The sequence below is a fragment of the Poecile atricapillus genome, chromosome 4 (genome assembly GCF_030490865.1).
Source record: "Poecile atricapillus isolate bPoeAtr1 chromosome 4, bPoeAtr1.hap1, whole genome shotgun sequence".
NCBI classification, from domain to species: Eukaryota; Metazoa; Chordata; class Aves; order Passeriformes; family Paridae; genus Poecile; species Poecile atricapillus.
In genome coordinates this window covers 32850446-32870854 of record NC_081252.1, presented here as the reverse complement: position 1 = coordinate 32870854, position 20409 = coordinate 32850446, and the positions used below count along the sequence as shown (strand labels likewise).

Genomic DNA, 20409 nt, shown 5'->3' with positions numbered 1-20409 from the left:
GTTAAAAACTAGGGGAAAAAAATTTTAAAATTCAGATTTTTCTGCAGCTATAGGCCCCACTAACTATACTTACTTCCCTGTAAAGCAACTAACCATTAAAAGAGAGCAAGTGAAAGCCACTGTGTGCTCTGCCATACGATCTCTGCTGCCAGAGTTCAGAGGATCAGAGCTCAAGTATCAGAATGCATGGAATTACAGTGACAGAGCACTTAAACTTCAATCAATTGCTCCTTGTTTCAACCTGAAGCAGAGCTGCCCTTTAATTAGACGATAATTAATTTAGTGAAACTAAAAAGGTGACAAAATTTAATGCTGATGGAACTAAATACTCTACAAAGAAAAATTAACCTGTAGAACTCTCTGCTACAAGGTATCATTGAAGCCAACAGCAGACAGATAAAATCCTGTCTAACTTAGAAGTAGGATGTTCTCCTGAGATGTCTAAGTAAATCATTAAAAAGAAATAAAAGGGCTGTTATGTTAACTCAGATACTGCAGACAAGCCCAACACTGCATCGCTGCCTTCAGAAGGGGTTTCCCCTACAGCGCACACAGTTTATGTTAAAGTAAGTCTCAAGTGACACCAGATTTGCTCTGAAACCTCTCCAAGTAGCAAACAGGGGGAGCTGTAGATGAAGGCCTCACTCGATGCTGCACAGCAATCCCTCTGTTCAACAGCTCTGCACTTTCATTCCATGCCTGTACTTCACCCAAGGCACTGTGGAACTACTCTACTCTTCCAAACACTGGAAAAAAGAAAATTTCATCTCAATCATTTAACAGACTCGTACTTTTCTTGAGTTTAAAACTCCTTTCCAACTCCAGACTTATCAATCATTCATGTTGTTATTCTACAAATTTCTACCTACTAGAGACAGAGTACAGGAATTTCTGTTCTGTGGGAAAATCTGACTGTGGGAGGAAAAACAACTTAAATTATAGATTACAATGAAAAGATAAAGTTTTAAGCTTCCCCTGAAGATTTTTTCCAGATTTTCTAATGTCAATACATTTCATAATTAATATTTTAAGTTTTTTAAATAGTTTAGGCAATATAACCAGAATGCTAGTATACTGTTAAAGCTTTGCTTTTGTTTATACTCCTACTTTTAAAAAGAATCAAAATTGATACATTTCTAAAAATAATTTTAGTTTTGATTCAACTGGTTGTTTGGGGGGAAAAAAACCCCAAAATACCAGAAAAGCATAGAAAGTTGATCTAGCAACCAGAGATTTGATTTTATTTTCTTTGATCAGGATTGTTCACTTCTCTCTAGGGTCAGGATGCAATCTGAGTCATACAATTGAAAACCGAGCAAATGAGTAGTCTGAAGATTGTTACCAACACACTGAAAGAGGGGCAGCTTGCACATGGAACTACATCGTGACAGCTCAAGATGTGTAACCAGAGCCCAAGCTGCTGTGGAAGACACCACACACTACTGCAAGCAAAAAAGAACAAATTTTCTGTTCAAACACCTTCAGAGACCTACACTGTAAAGAGAGAGAAAACCCTCTATAATGTTTTGGTTTTACATTTGTCTTCCTCACTAACTCTGGCTTCAGGTTTTCATATGTTAATTCTGTAGGAGGCTGGCTATGCTCAGATCTGCAGAGAACACTGGGGTTTATTCACCACTTCTGTTCAGGGGACAAATCCCTCAGAGAGCAACCAATATGCCTGACAGTCAGAGGTGGTGGTCAAGCTAATGCAAAGAAGTCCATGGGGAGTTCCTAATTTGTTGTTTAGTTTTGTGTTTTTGTTGGGTTTTTTTTCACTTACCATTACTGCAGCAGTTCCTACCTTGCACTTCTTAATGAATATAATGAACTAGTGGTTGATGGACTACTGAGCCAACACGCCCCCAGGATTACAGTTTGATGACTTGCATCACTAGTCCTGTAGGGAATCAAGTCTGCATTTTATACTGACATTTACTTACTCCCCATTTATTTGTCAAGAGAAGCTTTCTTTGCAGGAGTTGCCACTATACAGAAGAAAGTGTACTAACAGGGTGACTAAGCAGCCTTGTTTCAAATTCCTAAATAATGACCAGCATGAGTCAACCTGGCAAATTCTGAAGCCCACAGAAGAAAACTGACGTAAAACAGGAAGTATAAATAAATGTCATTGGGAATGCATTATGTAAAAGTTCTTATTGCCGGCACCTGAGAAAAAAAAGCACTCTGAATGTTGCCTCCTAATCTCATCTCCCACATGTTAGCTACAATGCCATCTAATTGCAAGGCTTTCTATTCTATGGCACCAAAATGCAGAGCCTAAAACACTACTGACATGTGCAATACACAGCTTTTTTACAGCAGGCACCTTCCACAGACCAATTCTTTGGGAAGCAGCCTTAACAAGATTATAATTTTACAGACTAGATGTACTGCAAACCTTAGAAACACATACTATGCTGACTAGAAACTAGGTAGATTATTCTTCAGAGCCTTGAAAAATGAAAATACAATTAAAATGGCACATAAAGAGTCCCGATTTCCATACCTCTGGAAATCGAAGAAAAGCATCAACATCTTCACAGAAGTGTGGGCAGAGTGGGTGATTATTGACGACTCTCAAAGAGTAAGCATACACCTGTAAATGCAGCCTCTCTTGAACCCTCTTGCAGAGTCAGCTCGTCATGACTCACCGAATTTGACACATTCCCATCAAATTGGCTTTTAAGAGAAGCCTGCATCCAACATTGCCCACTTAGCAGCAAGCTGAGAACAAGCACATCCTCAGGACAGGGCTTCAGTTCTACCCATTGCCTGCCTGTGTCTGGAAGGTTCTTAATTGGCAGCTAAGACATCATTCTGTTTATTTTTACTAGCTTGACCCACAGTGGTACAAATAAGTCCAGGTAACTGTAAAGACAGCTGCAGCGTGCACTGTGCTTGAGGCAGCAGATGTTATAGAGTCCCCTGCAAAGCTGGCTTGGTGGGATGATACCTGTCTAACTCCCCACTGCTCTTAGACACACACCTTTTGTTTTTTTCTGTTTCTTTTGCTTTGTTTGTCATACAAGAAAGACACTAGCCAGAAAACTTTCAGTGTCTTATCTCCTTCAGTGGTAGCCCAAACCATGATACCAAGCCTTATTCAACTGCTGCAGAAACCAATTCATCCTGGACTTCTGTCCTCTCTAACATTTATCAAAAAGGAACCAATGACTAGCTGAAGGTCAGGCTAAAAATAAAATGAAAATCATGCACATATGCCACCTCACCTCATGCTTTGAAAGTGAGTTTGTTTACTGATAGCAAGCCAAGAACTGATTTTGTTACTTCTTTAAACAGATGTTTTATATACCAAATAAAAATTTCTAAACAGCAAAGAATATCCAAATAGACACATATACTGTGGTCTACACAGTGAGCATCATCACTTTAAAGTCAGAAGGATACAGCTGGCTAATGACATTCACAACATACCACACCTTTTAATAACCTGGAGAAAAGGACAGGGGTAACTGGCTCTCCTCTGAGCGTGGTTATCATTTACCTTTGGTGAGCAATTCTTCCGCAGCATCAGACATGTCCACACGAAAAAGCAGGTACTGTTGGGCCTCCAGGAGAAGACCTGGGAAGTCTTTTTCAATGGAAGCAAAATGTTCAATCTTATTTTTCACAGATGCCAGCACCTGCCAAAACAACAGTAACAATCACTTCTTTCTCCTTTGGTCCCAGTGTAGCCACAGACTGAATATTCAAGCTTTCTCTACCTGCATTAAAATAGAGTTCTGACAAAAGCTACGGTCACACAGTTTCCAGTTCTTTGCACAAATGTAATTAAAACGTGGAAATGAAATAAGAAGCTCTCAGACAGGTAAGAAAGCTTCATGTGAAACTGAAAAGAGCTAATGTAAGGCTTATGGGGACACTAAAGACACTGCTCCAGTAGGCATGGCTAACTCCTGTGATAAATACCTGATAGAGTGAGCGCACACTAGGCTGAAACACCATGTTGGTGTTGAGCAGAAAGGAGCGAAGAAGCGGCTGTGGATAACTTGCCAGCTGAGTAATAATCCCAATAAGCAGCAAATTTACATGCAAGGAATTCTCCAGCATGTTCTCCAGCTTCGACAACACTACGCTGATGAATGGTCCTGCAGGAAAATAAGAAGGAATCAATGCTTTTGTTTTCACAGAAGAAAAACGCTAAGATCCAGGAAAAAAGCATTTAAAGGGAATTTTGACCATCATAACCAAGCAAATTAGCCCTCCCACACACTAATTAAAGACAGCAGGGAGAAAACCCAAACTGTAGGTGAACAGAGAAAGCAGACTTAACAGAGGTGTTGAAAGCTTTTGTGGTTAGCAGCACATTTGCTACCTAGCCAATCAGTTTACATTAATAGCATATTTAACATGCGTGACTATTCCACTTGCATGTGCCAATAAGGATTTAGCCTAGGACATTACAGTCCACCACTCTATTCCCCTTGAATAAATTGGAAGGATACTACTAGTTTTAATGCAAATGGAATCTGTTCTTTTTACTCTTCCTGTGCCTTATTTCTGTGTAAGGACTGGGCAAAGTGAATTATTGCTAGCTTTCTTGTTCTATCAAAAAACTGGTGATCTAAAGAAAATATGAAAATGCTATTCTAAACAAAAATCAAGCTGTGATAGTCCCCATCACAAGAAAAGGCATCTTCAGTACACCAAACAGTCACACAAAGCAGGGATGACATTAAAATAGATTTATAAGCATAATTGTTGGTAGACATAGGCGTTATCATATAAATGTCACCAATAAATAATAGCTTTAGTTTGTGTATCCATGCTGAAGGACAGCCACTGAAATACAGAAGCGTTTACCATGAAGTACATAAACCCTTAGTGCTCAAGCTTAAGAAACTTTGCAAGTCTAAGAATGACTTCACCCAAATACTACACTGTTAGACTACACAGCTGGGGAGACACTTGAGGCAGCCACTACAAGGGACCTACTCACAAGTAAAGTCTTAGAAATGTCCCTTGTCCCACCCACAGTCCTACCACACTATTCCAGTTGCATAAGAGCTAGGAAAACCATGCAGAAGAATCCCTGGATGATTAGCACTGCTATCTTTGAATATCCCACCCTCAAATCTGGCAAAAGATGAATGCCATGGGCATTTCTAGGGTCAAGCAGGTGGCCATAATCCCACACCATTCCAGCTCCCCTCAGCTTGCCCATGGCTGCCATCCGAGCTGCCTGGGTACAGTGCAGCCCAGTTCAATGTGCCTACTGGAAACTGTGGCAGAGGCTAAGGCACTTCTGAGCCAGAGCAACAGGAAGGATCAAATGAGGAGTGCCCCTGTTGCCATTCCACTTAACAGAGCTCCTCTGAAAGCTGGAATCTGTAATGCTTTACAGCAACTGTGAGCACAAAGCAAGTACTCCTTCCAGACTCATCTCTCAGGGCTAATGCTGGCGCAGCTCTGCTAACAAGAGGAAAGGTGGGAGGGCCACTGTTGACAAGGCTTTATGTGGCTGCTGCCTTCCAACCACCATGACAGGCATCAGAACCTCCGTCCCCAGTGGAGCAGCCCCAAACACTTTGGCTGAGATACAGTTTCTTCTGTCCCAACATAACCTATCCTGTTCAGGGTGACATTTTCACATAGCTCCGAACCGGAGCCTTACTGTATCAAAAGGGATGGCAGAAGGAGCTCAGATGTGTCACTGTTTCTCTTCTCTAGGTAACACTTCAAAGCTCAGTAGGTAAAGCTGCAGCTAGGTATGTGTAAAAACTGCTGCTTGCCACTGCAAGAAAGGTTACCAAATTCATAATTATTTTTTTTTTTAAAGTGATAGCATGACTTTTACCCCCAAGAATTTATTGAAATGGGAATCAGATGATGTAAGCAGAACTTAGGAGCCTAGTAAGAAACAGGGTAACTAGATGACAAGTCAAAAAATTACTCCTTTCATGGCCATGAAGTCAAGTACTGATAAATGGAGGGAGAGGAAGCAAAATATAAACTCCTGTTCCTGAACACCACAAGTGAAAATAGGGATGAGAGCATTTAATGCTGTTACAGTGGATATAAGACACTGAGAGTGCATTTTTCTTAATAGATCCATAGACCTGAAGGGAGCATCTTCGCATTGCTGACACTTACTGGCTGTGGGAAACTTCTGTCAGAGAGAGGCCACATCCCTTAATGCCCTCCCAAAACAGTAAAAGCAACCTAAAAACTTTTAAAAACACATCTACAAACATAATAATACAGCACCTCAAATTAGATACAGAATCACAGAGTGGTTTGGGTTGGAAGGGACCTCAAAGACCATCTAGTTCCAAGCTCCTTGCCCTGGGCAGGAACACCTTCCATTAGACAAGGTTGCTATCTTTGAAAGGCCCTGCAATTTTAACATTTTCAAGGTGTTGTTGCAAGTACCTCCTTACATGCAATCACTAAGATCTCCATTAAAGCAACATAAGAACTCTAAGAATAAAACACACTGCAGACAGGTAGCAAACATCTAGGCTTACTGTGTTTCGCTTTTTATCTTCATTTTCCTCAGTTTTGAGGTTTTCATGGGTTTGGATGAGGGGTGAGTTTTTGAAAATGAGCAAATGGAGAGAGTGACTACACAAAGAATGAGAGACAAAGAGAACATTTTTGAGCTACATTTGACAGCAGATAATGGGAAACAGAGATTTGGATACAATTAGATTCCGGTACAAGGAAATTGCCACCACAGCAAAAATAGCAAATTAGTTGAAAAACAGACTGGATTTTTCAATTAAGAAACAGTGCCATGCATTCTGGCCACAGCTGACCTAAAAGGGCTGCTTTTCAATAAACACGTTTTCCTCCTCCAAATGAATATGAAGCCATCTTACAGAGGTTTTGCATTGGCTGAGGAAACCTAGTACATGATTATTTTTTATTATTTGCATTACTCCTGTATCTAGGAGACCTAATTAAAGACCAGGAGCCTGCAGTGCAAGGAGCTGCACAAATACAGATCAAAAGCCCACTATGACCTCCAGTAGTAATGCCATTCCTGAATAGCTTGGACAGTCAGCAGAGATCAATCTTAAATTGCTGCCTGGCACTAGACAGAAAAGCATGCCAACAGAGAGGGCAGACCTGACACTGGAGAACAGGATGCCAGGGTAGAGCAGGGAGACAGGCACGTACAGACAGGGCGCCAGTGCTGACACCTTCTGCTACAATGTGGAATAGCAGAGAGAGGGAAAATGGCACCTTGATGCTGCATCCATCCCATCAAAGTTGCCAGAAAAACAAATTATTTACCCGGGCTCTGTATATTAAAACAGCTACTCTCAACACCTTTCAACTGAAAAAGCTTCCTCTGGAGTGACAGAGCTCTCACATACAAACAACATAAACCCTGCTCAATGCTTTAAACAATTGCCAAGAAAAAAACCCCTGAAACACTACCATTTGCTTTCACCACAGTGATGAATTTGCTGTATTTTCACATTGTACTTCACTCTCCTTGGAGTGGTATCAGCTATATTTAGGCTATACCCTGTTTAGTGCCAGGAGTCTTCCTTGCTCTGTGCTTGTGTGCCACACAGTGTGATCTCATTTGACCACCTTTAATCACCATGCATTCCTATATTTGTTATGTATGTAATTAACAGGACATTCCACCTGTAAATGGAGCACTCTGGCTCCTTGTAGAGTGCTTGGGAGAGACATCCTCTTTTGGTCCAAAGGGAGATGATATGCTCTCTGCAGAAGGGGTATCTGCTGAGAAATTCTCAAAGTCCTCCTCTTCTTCTGCTGGAGAGACAGGATCAGGAGCATCCAACTTCTGCTCCTCCAAGCTTGCACTGTTTGGATCCAGTTCCTTAATAATTCTGTCATACTGTGCAATGAAATCCTCACCATCTGTGCTCAGCAGTTTTACACTTAAGTTACAATCTGCCTCCTGAGAAGAAATCTTTAACTCTAAGTCTGGCTGTGGATCAATCTCAGTCATTTTCTGGTTTATTTGTTCTCTCATTACACCTTTAGCTGAGCTTGAATTTCTCTTACTGTGCTCATCCAAGTCCATTTCCAGCTGAGTCTTTGCAAGAGACCCATTGACTATGATCTGGCTCTGCACCTTGTGTTCTCTGGCTACATTTAAAGCTTTCTCCTTGGAGCTGTCATCATCTTGAGTATCCTTCTGGGCACATAACCTGTAAACCATAACATCATCCTGAAAGTCTGACTCCTCTATGTAAGAGCCTTTGATGAGCATAATGGCATTTTTTTTCATTTCTTGAATGTGTTTCGGTGGCTCTGCAGGTGGCTGCATTTCTGTGCTTCCCAGATCATCATACGGTTGTGGTGAGCTCACATTAGAACCAGGAGAAATCCCTGTGTCATAGCTATCATCCCATTCTAGCTCTAGCTGCATCTTCTCACTGAAAGGAGTTGCTTGAGCAGAACTACATGTGCCAGGTGTCCTTTGCTGGAGCTGAAACATGGGGTGTTCCACATCTGTACTGTTCTCCTCTGCAAGCGTCTGGATAAAGGTGTCTGGATCAGGATTTACTCCATCATACAGGGCAGACCAAACCTTACAATCTTTCATGCACTGGATGATGGCTTCTTGAGCTTCTGCCAGGTACTGCAAGTAGCTGATGTCCACAGCCCTTCCATATTCCACAATGCAAGCAGATTCAGAAGAGCGTCTACCAGGATCTGGAAGTAAAGAAGATGACTCGTATCAAGAGTAGCATATCAAATTTTCTCCAGCAAAGCATCCACAACAACATTGCAGGGAGAGTCTTTAATCCTAACCAACCAAAAATGCAGACCAAAGCACAACAACTGAGATTTGCTCTTAAACACACTTTCCACTATCACAAAGACAGCTGTAACTCAAGATTCCTATGACAGCAGCCTGCATTCAAACCTTAATGCTCTGAAGTAGCAGAGTTGCTGCCATGTATCAGTACATATTGTCATGAATGCATATTCAGGCTGGATAGCTGTTAAAGTAAGGTTTAGATAGACCTGGACATACAGAAGGAATTAAACAAACTTTCTAGTCCAAGCTTGCCTGGTTTATTGCTGCCCACCACATTTCCTTCCCCTTCCATTTTTTCCCAATTCCTCCCATAAGGTGCTACCAGGTCAAATTCAATTAATGATTTGGTCTTCCCCTGAGCACCAATTACCTTTTGATTGTGCTGTTTTTGTCCAGAGAATATAGTCTTTCCCTTGGCTTTCAAGTGTCAAAGTGATTCCAGTGGAGCAGCAGAGAGGTGTCAGGGCCAGCAGTTTTGCAGCAGATACAGAGTAACAGTCTCTCTCTTTCACAGCACGCCGCTGGCTCAGCATCATGTGGTTGCAGGGGATCAGATACCTGAAACAGCAGTGCCCAGCATCACTTACCATTCTTTCATGTTAGAGAAAGCAACAACACACAGAATTCCCTTCCCACCTTCTTGCCTTCTCAAATGAAAAGAAACAGCAATAATAACATTCCCCCTGATCCATTTTCTAAACCTCTCAAGAGCATGAAACCATGACTCTTTATATTGTGATACTTGTATTGATGAGGAACTGTCCAGATGCATAGAGATAGGAGACAGCTGCATCAGTACAGGGAATCCTTTGCAGGTCAGAGAAAATCTGTTGTAAAAAAGCATGGAGGGAGTGTGGGACAGACAGACGTCAAAGGCCAGCAGAGTGGTTTGGTCTGACTATGAATACATTCTGTCTCAGAATCCTCAATTTATTTGTTTTCCTGGGAAATCCAGAGAGAGGCAGTTTGTCAGGCAAACAGTCAGAAAAAAAAAGGTGGGAAGGGTCATCCAATCATTTTACTGCAGTAGATCAACACTGAGCTCTTAGGCAGAGGAGAGAAGCTAGAGGAAGCTAAGGAACAGAGAAAGCAGAGTCTCATGCTGAACTTCTTTACAGCACTTTTGCTTTACTTTTTAAAAGCACTTTTGTAAGAGCCTCAGTGTTAACTGTACCAATGATCTGCCACTTAAAATGCAAAGAAATTCTAAAGGATTCCCTAAATAAACAAAAAAGATCAATCACAGCACTCTAATGTCAGAGTGGTGATGTACTTGTGTTCATGAGGTCCTAGCAGTATTTCCAGGCACCACTGCCAGATCTATGGGGAATTTCACCTTAATGCCTGTGTGGGGAGGGACAGACAGTATCTGGAATAGTCATGTGATCTGCAATGCTAAAAGCCAAAGTCAGTTACAGCAGTATTTCCAAATAAATAACCAGTTCTCATCTAATAAACATACCCAAATTATAAGTATTTTGAAGCAATGTATAGATTATCACTGCATTTAGTATATCACCTAATCTACATACAATGGTGCAGGAACCTGAAGTGTTCTCACTGAGCGAGGAATCAAAGAGGTGGAAAACAACATGAAGGGTGGAAGCTGCAAACAGTACATAGGTCTGTATCCCAGTGCATTATACACTAGAGAAAACATGCGGAAGGGAAGAATTATGCATTTAGAAGCAGGGAATAAGAACTTCGGAGGTGATAAATATATTCTTAGCTTCTCTCACTTTTATAGAAATAAATCACAAGAAAAATCTCTTGCTCTGGAGATCTCAGGATGTAAATCATACTTTGTCAGGTCTGGCAGACTTTTGTTGGGACCATAAATATTCTTATCTCTTTAGTTACTTGGACTTCTGCTCTCTTGAAGAACTCCCACCCAGCTCTGCATCCACAGACAGAGACCATACGTCCTAGAGTTAGGATGAAGAATGGGAAGAGTTTGGGCTTTACCTTAAAACTAGCTGCAACATCACATCTTCACAATGCAAGCCAATGAGCGTTCTGAACAATGCCAAGGAGACCACACAGAGCTGGAAAATGATAAACATTGTCAGCTTTTGATCTGGAAGTTGTATCTTTCCAATCTTCCCTGCATACTACATTACAACAGGGCTCTGCCAGAACATCATGATTTATAAGACACTCTTAGAATGATATTTCATTTAGTCAGCACCCTATGAGATTTTTTTTCAAGTTGTCTAGAGCTATACATGTGATATGTTACATTTTAACAAAATGCAATCCTAAACAGAATTTTCCTTCAAATAAGCTATTAAAAAAGGCAGTCTTAAATATTATTCAAATTTATTCATTTGACTTAGCATGAACTGAACCCTGTAACTTCCAATACAGTGTTTTAGTTTTTACCTTTGACACAGAAATTGAACCAACTAAAGGTCTTTTCTGAAAGGAAAATTATAAATCACTTTAGGTTTCTGTTGCTTTAGGTATAAGGAATTATTAGTGTTCTGCACATTAAGAAGCTGAATGGTTGAAGAGCTTCCCAACAAACCTTTGGAAGAAGTCAGATTCTTGTATGAAAGGTGTGTTTTAACTGGGGGAGGGACATATGAGAAAACTGGGAAACTTCCTTTCCTCTGTAAAATTTACAGGGAGTCAAGTATAACTTTTCTTCATTATGTGAAACTTCAAGAACACATGCTGCTGCCTCAAATCATCCTGTATTTAAGAAATTTCAGTTACAGGGAATTTTCAATTACAGGGAAATAGTAATCATTAGTCTTTGCAACCACTTTCAAATCTTGAATCTTCTGAATAACTAAATCCAAGTCTATTTTTTGTACTGTGTAAAAATAGAAGATTTAAAATACACCCTAGAAACAAAGAGGATAGTATTTCTACAAGTTCTTTCAAGCACCTGTCTCTAAATAAGTTTAACTCTGTGAATTATTAATCGTATTTTCATCAATAGTAATGTACACAGCTTTTGTGCTATGTTTGCACTTGGCTGAGCTATACTGCAGAAAACTCCTTCAGCATCAGAGAACCACTCTGGCAGGGATCCTGAGTTGCTCAGGGCTGCAGAATTCTTTACAATTCCCATCTCGTTTGCCTATGGAACAGTAATTAATGATTAGCAGAGACAACAGCATTTGCATTTTTGTTGACAGAACTGTTTCAGTTTTCAGAGGTAATCCATCTTAGAAATGCACTAACAGCAGCATACATTGGTATTTGCAGGCACTTACATTTCAGAACAATTTTCAGATGAAGCTACTGTCCCTAATACACAAATTTAATGCACATGCTGGTGTTCTGGCTTCCCTAAAATATTACTGCACATTCTAAGCATTCCCATGCACTAAAACAGCATTCTTGACTTCATCCATGAAGCTCCGCATCATCCAAGAGTCAGCCAAGGCTGCCAGTCAAGCAAGGCTCACTCAAGTAGTCCAGTGCAACAAGTAGTCATTTTCTCATCCAGAAGATCCAACTGCTGGCAAAGGTAACTACTCTCTCTGGCAGGCAGCTCTCCAGCCACCATGCTGCACTGTGCCTAAACTGAGAAAGGGCTCAGCACAAACCTGAGATAAACCCTATTGTACAAGAGAGTGAAGGCAAAGAGGAGGAGGCAGCAGCCTTGTCACCTGAGCAAGAAAGCATGTTCTTTTAATCAAATAAAGCAGGCAACATCATAGTTAAGTAAACATGCTACAGTAATACAGACTACGGATTCCTGAGAAATACATCAGCAAGATTGCAGTTAACAACTGGGATTCATTTGGGGACATCCTTAGAGTGTTCCCATTGTTTCCCCAGATGGGCCATTTGAAAATGTTTGTTGCTTGGCAAAATTCTAAAGATCAAAAATGCTCCTCACCACAAGTATATTTTTAAGTCCCAGGGAGAGTTATCTATGATAGCACTAATCCAGCACTGTTCAGAATAAAAATGCTTCCAAATTTACCTTTTATCTTCCAATAGGATTCAGACTTACAGAAGCTCTCATTACCTCTGTCCTATTTCCTACAAACGTGAAACTACCTCACAGGTTTATTAGCTTTGTATAGCGGTTGCTAAATGTCAAAACATGCACATAAAAAATTTAGAGGGTGGAGAAATCACACCATTGTGTGTGGAGGGGAGAAAATTCCTAGTTAAACAAGAACCCAACTGTAATGTATGAAATCTCCCACTTAAACACTGAACCTACATCCATGCTGAGTACCTGGACTTCCTTTCTGCTTGTCTTACCCGGAATGGTGTGTTGATTCTGCTGGTAAGTGTATCCAGGATATGAACATTCTCATGTCGGTGCAGCAAAATAAAGCGGAGGAAAATCTTGAGGAGGGCAGGCTCTGAAACGCTGCGCAAGAAGAGATCCAGGTATGCAGTTGTAGTCATCACTTCCTCCACAGTCACCTGTAAGCAAAAGTAACATAAATACTGCAAACACAAACATGCTGCATACACAAAATACCCACCCACCTATCCTCTGCAATGGTATATCCAGCAAAGCTGTCCATCCATAACACTGCCACAAAAACACTGAGTATTCACTCTTAAATTTGCCTCACAAGCATTTTGAACGTATTTCCTACCTGTCTTGCATCCCCAGAAAAAACATCCTCCCTCAAACTGACACCCCAGATCTCACACATAGTGAAAAGCAAAGGACCAAATCATGCTAGAAGATCCCCTTTCTGCCCATGTCATCTTCATTGCATCACACTTCTGTTCTCCCTCAGAAGCATTTTCAGATGTGAATGCCTGCATCTACCACTTAATTAAGAATAAACGTCAGAGCAGAATCAAAGCACAGTACAAAGTCATGGTCATGAAGCTTTAAAGAGAAAATTCTCATAGATGTCCTGATTTTCCTACTCTTTATTTTGCCACAGCACAATTTCTCATTTTACTCAATTTTTAAAAGGAGTATATATACAGAAATATTCACACATAAAGCCCAACCGAAGTAGATCAAAATAGAATTCACGATCCATGTGACATTTGCATACCATAACCCACGCTGCTCTGCTTATTGCAATCCCTTGGAGATTATCTATTCACAGAACACACTGGCAAAGCACAGAAAATTCCAAAGCCCACCTCTGCACCATGTACTGCTCTTGCAAAGTCAGCATTTTTTAAATAGTTACCCAGGAATCTAATAAGCTTAAGTGCACAAAGATAAACCCTTAAATACAAGAATCTGTCCATATGAAAGGAAGTATTAAACATCTTTTGTTTATCAAACTTGGCTGGATAAATGAAAAGACTGATTTTATTTAAAAAAAAAAAAAAAAAAAAAATCAAAGCTGTCACTTAAGACCTAAGAGGATTTAGAAAATACTCAGAAGGGCAACATTTACGTAACATGCTGTAAATATTAAAATCCCTGTTCCATTATGCTGCATGTTAGCCATGTACACAGTAATGTCATGATGCAAACACTCTCTTTAAAGCATTTAAGATCACAAGCTGCTTCTGGGTGGTTACACAGAGCATAGGAATGGGGTACGCAGCCTGCAGACCTTACAGAGAGAGACGCTCTAAAGCGTAGCTCATTGAATCACTCCCAGTTCGAGGCTTTATTCTAATACTCAGCTACACCACCATTAATACAGTGGGATACTAACTCATTTTGGCGTTAGAAACAAATCACCAGTGAAGTAGCAACAGTCAAATTTTTCATCAGGAAATAGAAATAGCCCAGCTCCAATCAGAAACTTTTTTTTTCTTGGAATAGGTTTAGGGACCTAAGAACTATTTTCTTGTGCTTTCCCCCCCCCCTTTTTTTTATAGCAGTGAGTGGTAAAAAGCAAAGCCCAAGAAATCCATCATGTGACATCATTATGACACCATGCAGTTCATGGACAAGTTTAAACTCTCTGCCAAGGAAAGGCCAGACAGCAGTAATACATCGTTACATCTCCACGTCACTTCTTCATCTTTAATGGAGAAAAGGGAACATGCTCCTGGCTGCCAGTTTCACCAATGTTTGCTGACAGAATGTACGTGTATCAAATACTGCAGCTGGACATGAAAGCAAGAAAAGTCAGCAGATTCACAAGGGCAGTGACCTTTTTCTAAAACCCACACTCTTTGGACAACTCACCCTACAATTTCTATCAGTGAGAGAAACCCACATGCTTTTCAAAGTGTGTTATCATGAATGAAACAAAGAACAGCAGCAGAAGAAAGCCAGCCAGAGAGCTGCTTAGAAAAGAAATGATAAATTCTGAGAGTGTGTACAGTGCTCCTAACAGTTTGGGCACTAGACAAAAAACAAAATCATATTTAATAGACAACACTTCACTGGTACCACTAGGCAGAGCTAGAAGAACCAACCAATGATTAATGAAGTCCTAATAGTTCACAAAGAAGTTACTTGTAATCTTGTTAAAACCTGATTTTTTGAAATGAGGCAGTTTTGTGAAGGGTACCATGTTACACTTAATTTTTATTTTTTCTTGGGAAAAAAGTTGGTGAATCTGATTAACCATTTTCCAAGAAAGAGACAAGATGACTAACTTTTGTCAAGATTTAAATGGATTTGTCAGAATCTTTTTCAATTTTCAGTGAAAACCTTATCCACAACACAACATAACACTCCTTCAAATTTTCTCAATAAATGAACTTAGGGTCTATTTTGCAGGGTCACTGTGCAACACTCAAAGCAGGCATATTAAAGTTGCACAAGCAATTTTTATGCTATCATGTTCTAGAAGTTCTAGTGTTTTCTCAGCGTGCCTTTGTGTGTAACTTGTCCCTACAAACCAGCAAGGAGACGAAAACTGCTTCATTGCCAGGGCAAATCAAACAAAAATACTGCTGTTGGGCACTTAAATGCAAGCCAGGTATGCAGCTTAGAAAGAAGATCGATTAACCTGGCAAGCAGATGTCTGTACTTATACAATTACTGTATCTTATTTTGCCATCTTGCATTCTGTGTTTGCTTCTCCCTTTTAATATATCTGACGGAAAGTGTAACTTCTGAAGATTCAAGACACCTAGAGAAGTATTCAAGAAAGCCAATTTTAACTCCACAAGGCTAATTTTACTTATACTCTATGGGATACATTAGTCTGCTCTGATTGAGCCTCTGGAGAACTGACTCTTTTTGCAATTAACTAGAGAAGGACACTGGAGAAATCAGTTAGACGAGGCTAAACCCAGCCCTGGCAAAAATTCTTTTAACTCTGCACACCTTCTCTACAGACTGCATCATACATAAAACATGGAGTGTTGAAAGTAAGACTGATTCAATTTGTGCAGTTATTATTGAAGATCTCTGTTTTCTATGATACCAAAGCCACACTATTAAGCTTCATTCAGACTACCTGCTGGCTGTCTCTTCTTAAACAAATGTCTCGTGAGACAGATTTGGGGGAAGAGGGAAATCATTTCTAATAAATTCAAATCAGTACTTAGATAAACAACAAAAGAACAAATCTTCCCAGAGAACTAAACAGGTGCTACCCATGTCAAGTATGTCCACTACAGTCAAATCCTGAGGCAGTTCTACAAAAACTGTTCTTGTAAACATTGATTACAGTATCATTTCTCCAAGTAAGCTCTTAGCTACTAGCCCTCAGAATTGAACATCTTTGAAAAGATGATAAATAGCAAGCCAAAACTTAACAAAAATCTGGTATTTAATTTGAAAATTCTTCACCTTTGATAATTCAAATGTCAAGAAAAATACTGTAACAAAGGGAGACTAATAAAATCAAGACATGATAGTTTTCTAGAAAAACCCTTTTTTAATTAATTAAATTTCAAGTTTGTTTTTGATAAAATTTTTTATAAAATGTTGATTAAATTTCAAGCTATGTTCTGATAATATCTTTTTGTTAAAGGCATTTCAGCAATACTAAATTCCACCACTTCCTCAACAGCAAAAATAGAAACCCACCAGTAGCATCCCTTTCATTAGATCCTTTCTGTTAATGGCAGAGACCAGGGTATCTCTGCTCTTAAAATAAAACTATAGGATTTGTTGAAAAACAGGGAAAAAAAATATGTCTATTGCATTAATCACACCACTACTCCACCATTTGTAGTTTGATTACACACAAACTTAACAATTAAAAGTCACTGGATTTTTTTTCAATATGTATACATGTATACAAAATGTCTATCTAAAAATACCATTAAAAAAGCCATGTTTTTCTGTACAAAATCAGCTGTTACAGATATTTTTTGAGATGTAAATTGCAATAAAAAGGACTAGCCGATAGTTTTCATGGCCAGACAGATACTTGTCTGGAGACTATTGAAAAAAGAAGGCCACTTTTAGCCATGTAATACCCTTCTATAATTATGTAATAATTTTCAGCAAATCTTTTCTTGCCTCCTCTGATGACTGATTGGATGGTGAGGCAGAACACTGCAAAGAGATCCAGCTTTTATAAGTTACTCTGCCAAGTAATAGCAAAGAGCTAGAAATTACTGTCATTGAAAGTTCAGTTTAATGTATTATACTCACTGTGTTAGACCAATCACATGGATTCTTTACCACTGGCTATTTTCCCTTGGGAGTCACACAATATATTTTCTAATTTACAGCTTCATACCCACTTATAGCAATATGCCTACATGATTCCTCCTTTTCATCACATATCCCTTCTTACAAGGACTTCATACTGCCCATGAAAAGACCACAAATGTTCTTACTTGAACTTATTCTCTAGATCCATCCACAAGCAGTTTTAAGCTAAGTTCACCTCACTGATAAAAAAAATCCAACCATTTCCAGCCTCTTCTATTAATTTTCAACTTCTTGCCCCCTGCTTATATAGGCAGAAGGGTTCATGCTGCACAATGAATTGGATCAAGAAATTGATTCAGATTAAAACTACCCACAACTAAAGGTGAGTTTTAACCTCAATCAGTTTAAAGTATGAACAACTGTCCTGGCAAAAGAGAGGGACAAGCAGGATCAGAGACAGAGGATGTTTGCCCACTGGGGAAAAAAAAAAAAAACCAAAAACCCAAAAAACCCAAACTGTTTCAGCTTCCTTAAGCTTTCATTTATAAACTGTTTCAGTTTATACCAGGTTAAAATTCAATTGAACTGCATGGCTGAAGCAAGAAGTGAGAGGCATCTTTACATACATCCACCTCACAGCTGATAAAATTAAGTTTTGTAGCTATTAATGGGCTTCTGCAAAGTACAAGGCTATTCAAAGTTTTCCATTGACACTTGGTTTACACGTTTTTACAGCAGCTGTCCAAATGCTTTTCAGTAAAGTGAAGGATGGTATTATTCCTAAATGGGAACTGACAGTCTTGTAGGATATTTATAAAGATGCTCATTCTAATCTGCAGAGTATAATTTACAGGTCATTTCCCCCTAGCTGAGCTGTGTAATCATCAAGCAAGTATTATTGAATTATCACAGTAGTACACCATGTCAGAGGCTTTTTTTTGGATGGGTTAGTGTGCAGTAGACTTGAGGTCCATTTGATAGAGCTTTCTTGACGGGACCATGCCAGCACCTCTGCAGAGCAATTCTGTTCACTTGGGCAACAGCAACATTTTACACTAAAAAGCTGGTACAATTTTCCATTATTCAGACTAAACCAAGCCTATTCAGATTAAAACAAGGCTTCCAAGTATAAAAATAATTAGATCATAGTAAGCAATTAATTACCATGTAGTAGAGGAGTAAATGCTGACATTAAAAATTTGCTTTTATCGTATAATTTGTCAGATTTTAGTGCTTTCTTCAATAAATTGAAGTACCGCAAACTGCATAAACATACAAGATGGTCTGAATAGCTGCCTTTGTCAACCAAATTCTCTGAATGCCAAACTAAAATGAAATCACAAGTGTTTACAGTGAAAGGATGTATATAACCAATCTGAATTGTATCAAAGGAAAAAAAATATTTATAAATACCAAAGTGTGGCTCCTAATTATCTAGCACATGGTTTTGACTGCAAAATAAATACATATTCAAGACCTTCTGAAAAGGCTTTCACTTAGATTTCTACAGAAGTGCTGTAACTACATAAAAGAATAAGGTAAATAAACACAGTCTACTAACAAAAACATCGAGACCAAAATAAGACAATACAGCCTCTAACAGACTAGTAAAAATTACTTCAACAGGGTTATTCTGGATTCACTCTGGGATTTCAATGAGGTTTCAACCGAGGAGAAAATTAGAATTATTCGATTACTTGGACCCTTGTATAATCTGGCCCCAGAAGACCTTGTATTTTATTGATAGAGCTCAATGTTAGTTTTGAACGTGCAGCAGGAAATAGCCAGTGAAATATCATAGAATCCAATGGCTCTGTACCATTCTCTGAACAGAACTATACCTTCTCATGAGTAATTTTTTCTTACATATCAAAATATAGGGGAGAACATACAGAGCTGCATAATTTCAAGTTGTAACTGACATGCCGTCAAAAGTTACTAGTCTTAATATAAGAACAGTTTCTGTCAGATAGTTCTAATTTTTCTAAATCCCAGACACTCACACCAGAAAGAATAAAAGATGGTTTCGGCAAAAATTTAAATAATGGAAAAAACCTACCAAAGTAACATTTTCTTTAGCTCTGTATCTTTACAGACAAACCATGTTATCCTGTTTTCAAATGCATTTGTGACCTTGCACAAAGACACGCTCTCCCCCCTGCTCTGCAAACAGTTTCACTGAATCACTCTTTTTGATGGCTCAAGCAACTCCTGTGTTGGAAGCAAGGGAGGTGACTCTTCTGTAAAAAGTACAATAACATCCAGATAACCAAAAAACAAGGCAGGGCTCACCAGCACAGTCAGTTAATGCACATCCCCAGCTACATAATACAAATCTGGGCTCTGACTACCCATTCAGCAATGTGCAGCTTTGGAGATAGGAACACACTTGTCAATCGCCCATTACACGTGTAGGTGGGATAACCCACACAAAGTGACAAGACTAGGACAGATAAGGTATAAAGTAGGCTACAAGAACATGCTATATTTAGGATACTTATCTTTGAGAAATGAAGTTAGGGAGTCATAAGCTTGAGAATGTTTGGGTTATTTAAGCACATCACAGTTAATCTGCTCCAAAAATAACCTTCACAGAGCTCACTGCGAAAAACAGGTTATTTCAAGCTAGCTAGCCTGCCCAATCTATTTGAAACTTCCTTAACTGGAAAAAAGCCTGAACTAGAGAACTCTTTCTTTCAACTCCATACTAGCTTCCCAAGATAAAACCAGAAAGATCACACCAAGAAAAATATATTGGTCTCCCCACCCCCTGACTTTTTCATAGAAACACACCTCCATCCTCAACAGTCTTGTACTGTTTCATTCACACAGTGAACTGTGTACATAGTAAGTATTTATAGGGAGACAATCTGCAAAATTTTTAAAAAGGCAGAGCTTACTACACAGTTCCATAAATGTTACAAACATTTCACAATCACACATAAACATATCTTAAAGTTTTGAACCACATATTGAAACTCTAAACAATTTTTAATTAAATTCTACTTACTGAAATTCTTATGCTACTTTTACCAAAAGTTTTGTTTGATTGTCAGATGTTTTAAGTTGGGAGATGAGAAGGAAATCAAAGAAAGTAGGTAAGAGGTCTGTGTGGATGAATTAAGAGGTCCTAAAAGGTCTGAAACATGAAGAGACAGAAGCA

At 39.2% G+C, this 20409-nt stretch overlaps 1 protein-coding gene across 1 annotated transcript in view; it reads right to left on the bottom strand.

The window, feature by feature from the left end:
- The window catches only part of FHIP1A (FHF complex subunit HOOK interacting protein 1A), an 82772-nt gene that overhangs the window by 4321 nt on the left and 58042 nt on the right, over nt 1–20409 (bottom strand). The window contains exons 9-14 of the mRNA XM_058837248.1: nt 13007–13174; nt 10742–10821; nt 9147–9334; nt 7627–8667; nt 3934–4112; nt 3509–3647 (exon numbers count right to left, since the gene is read on the bottom strand). Of these exons, the coding sequence (XP_058693231.1) occupies nt 3509–3647; nt 3934–4112; nt 7627–8667; nt 9147–9334; nt 10742–10821; nt 13007–13174 (1795 nt within the window). The remainder of the gene's footprint in view (nt 1–3508; nt 3648–3933; nt 4113–7626; nt 8668–9146; nt 9335–10741; nt 10822–13006; nt 13175–20409) is intronic.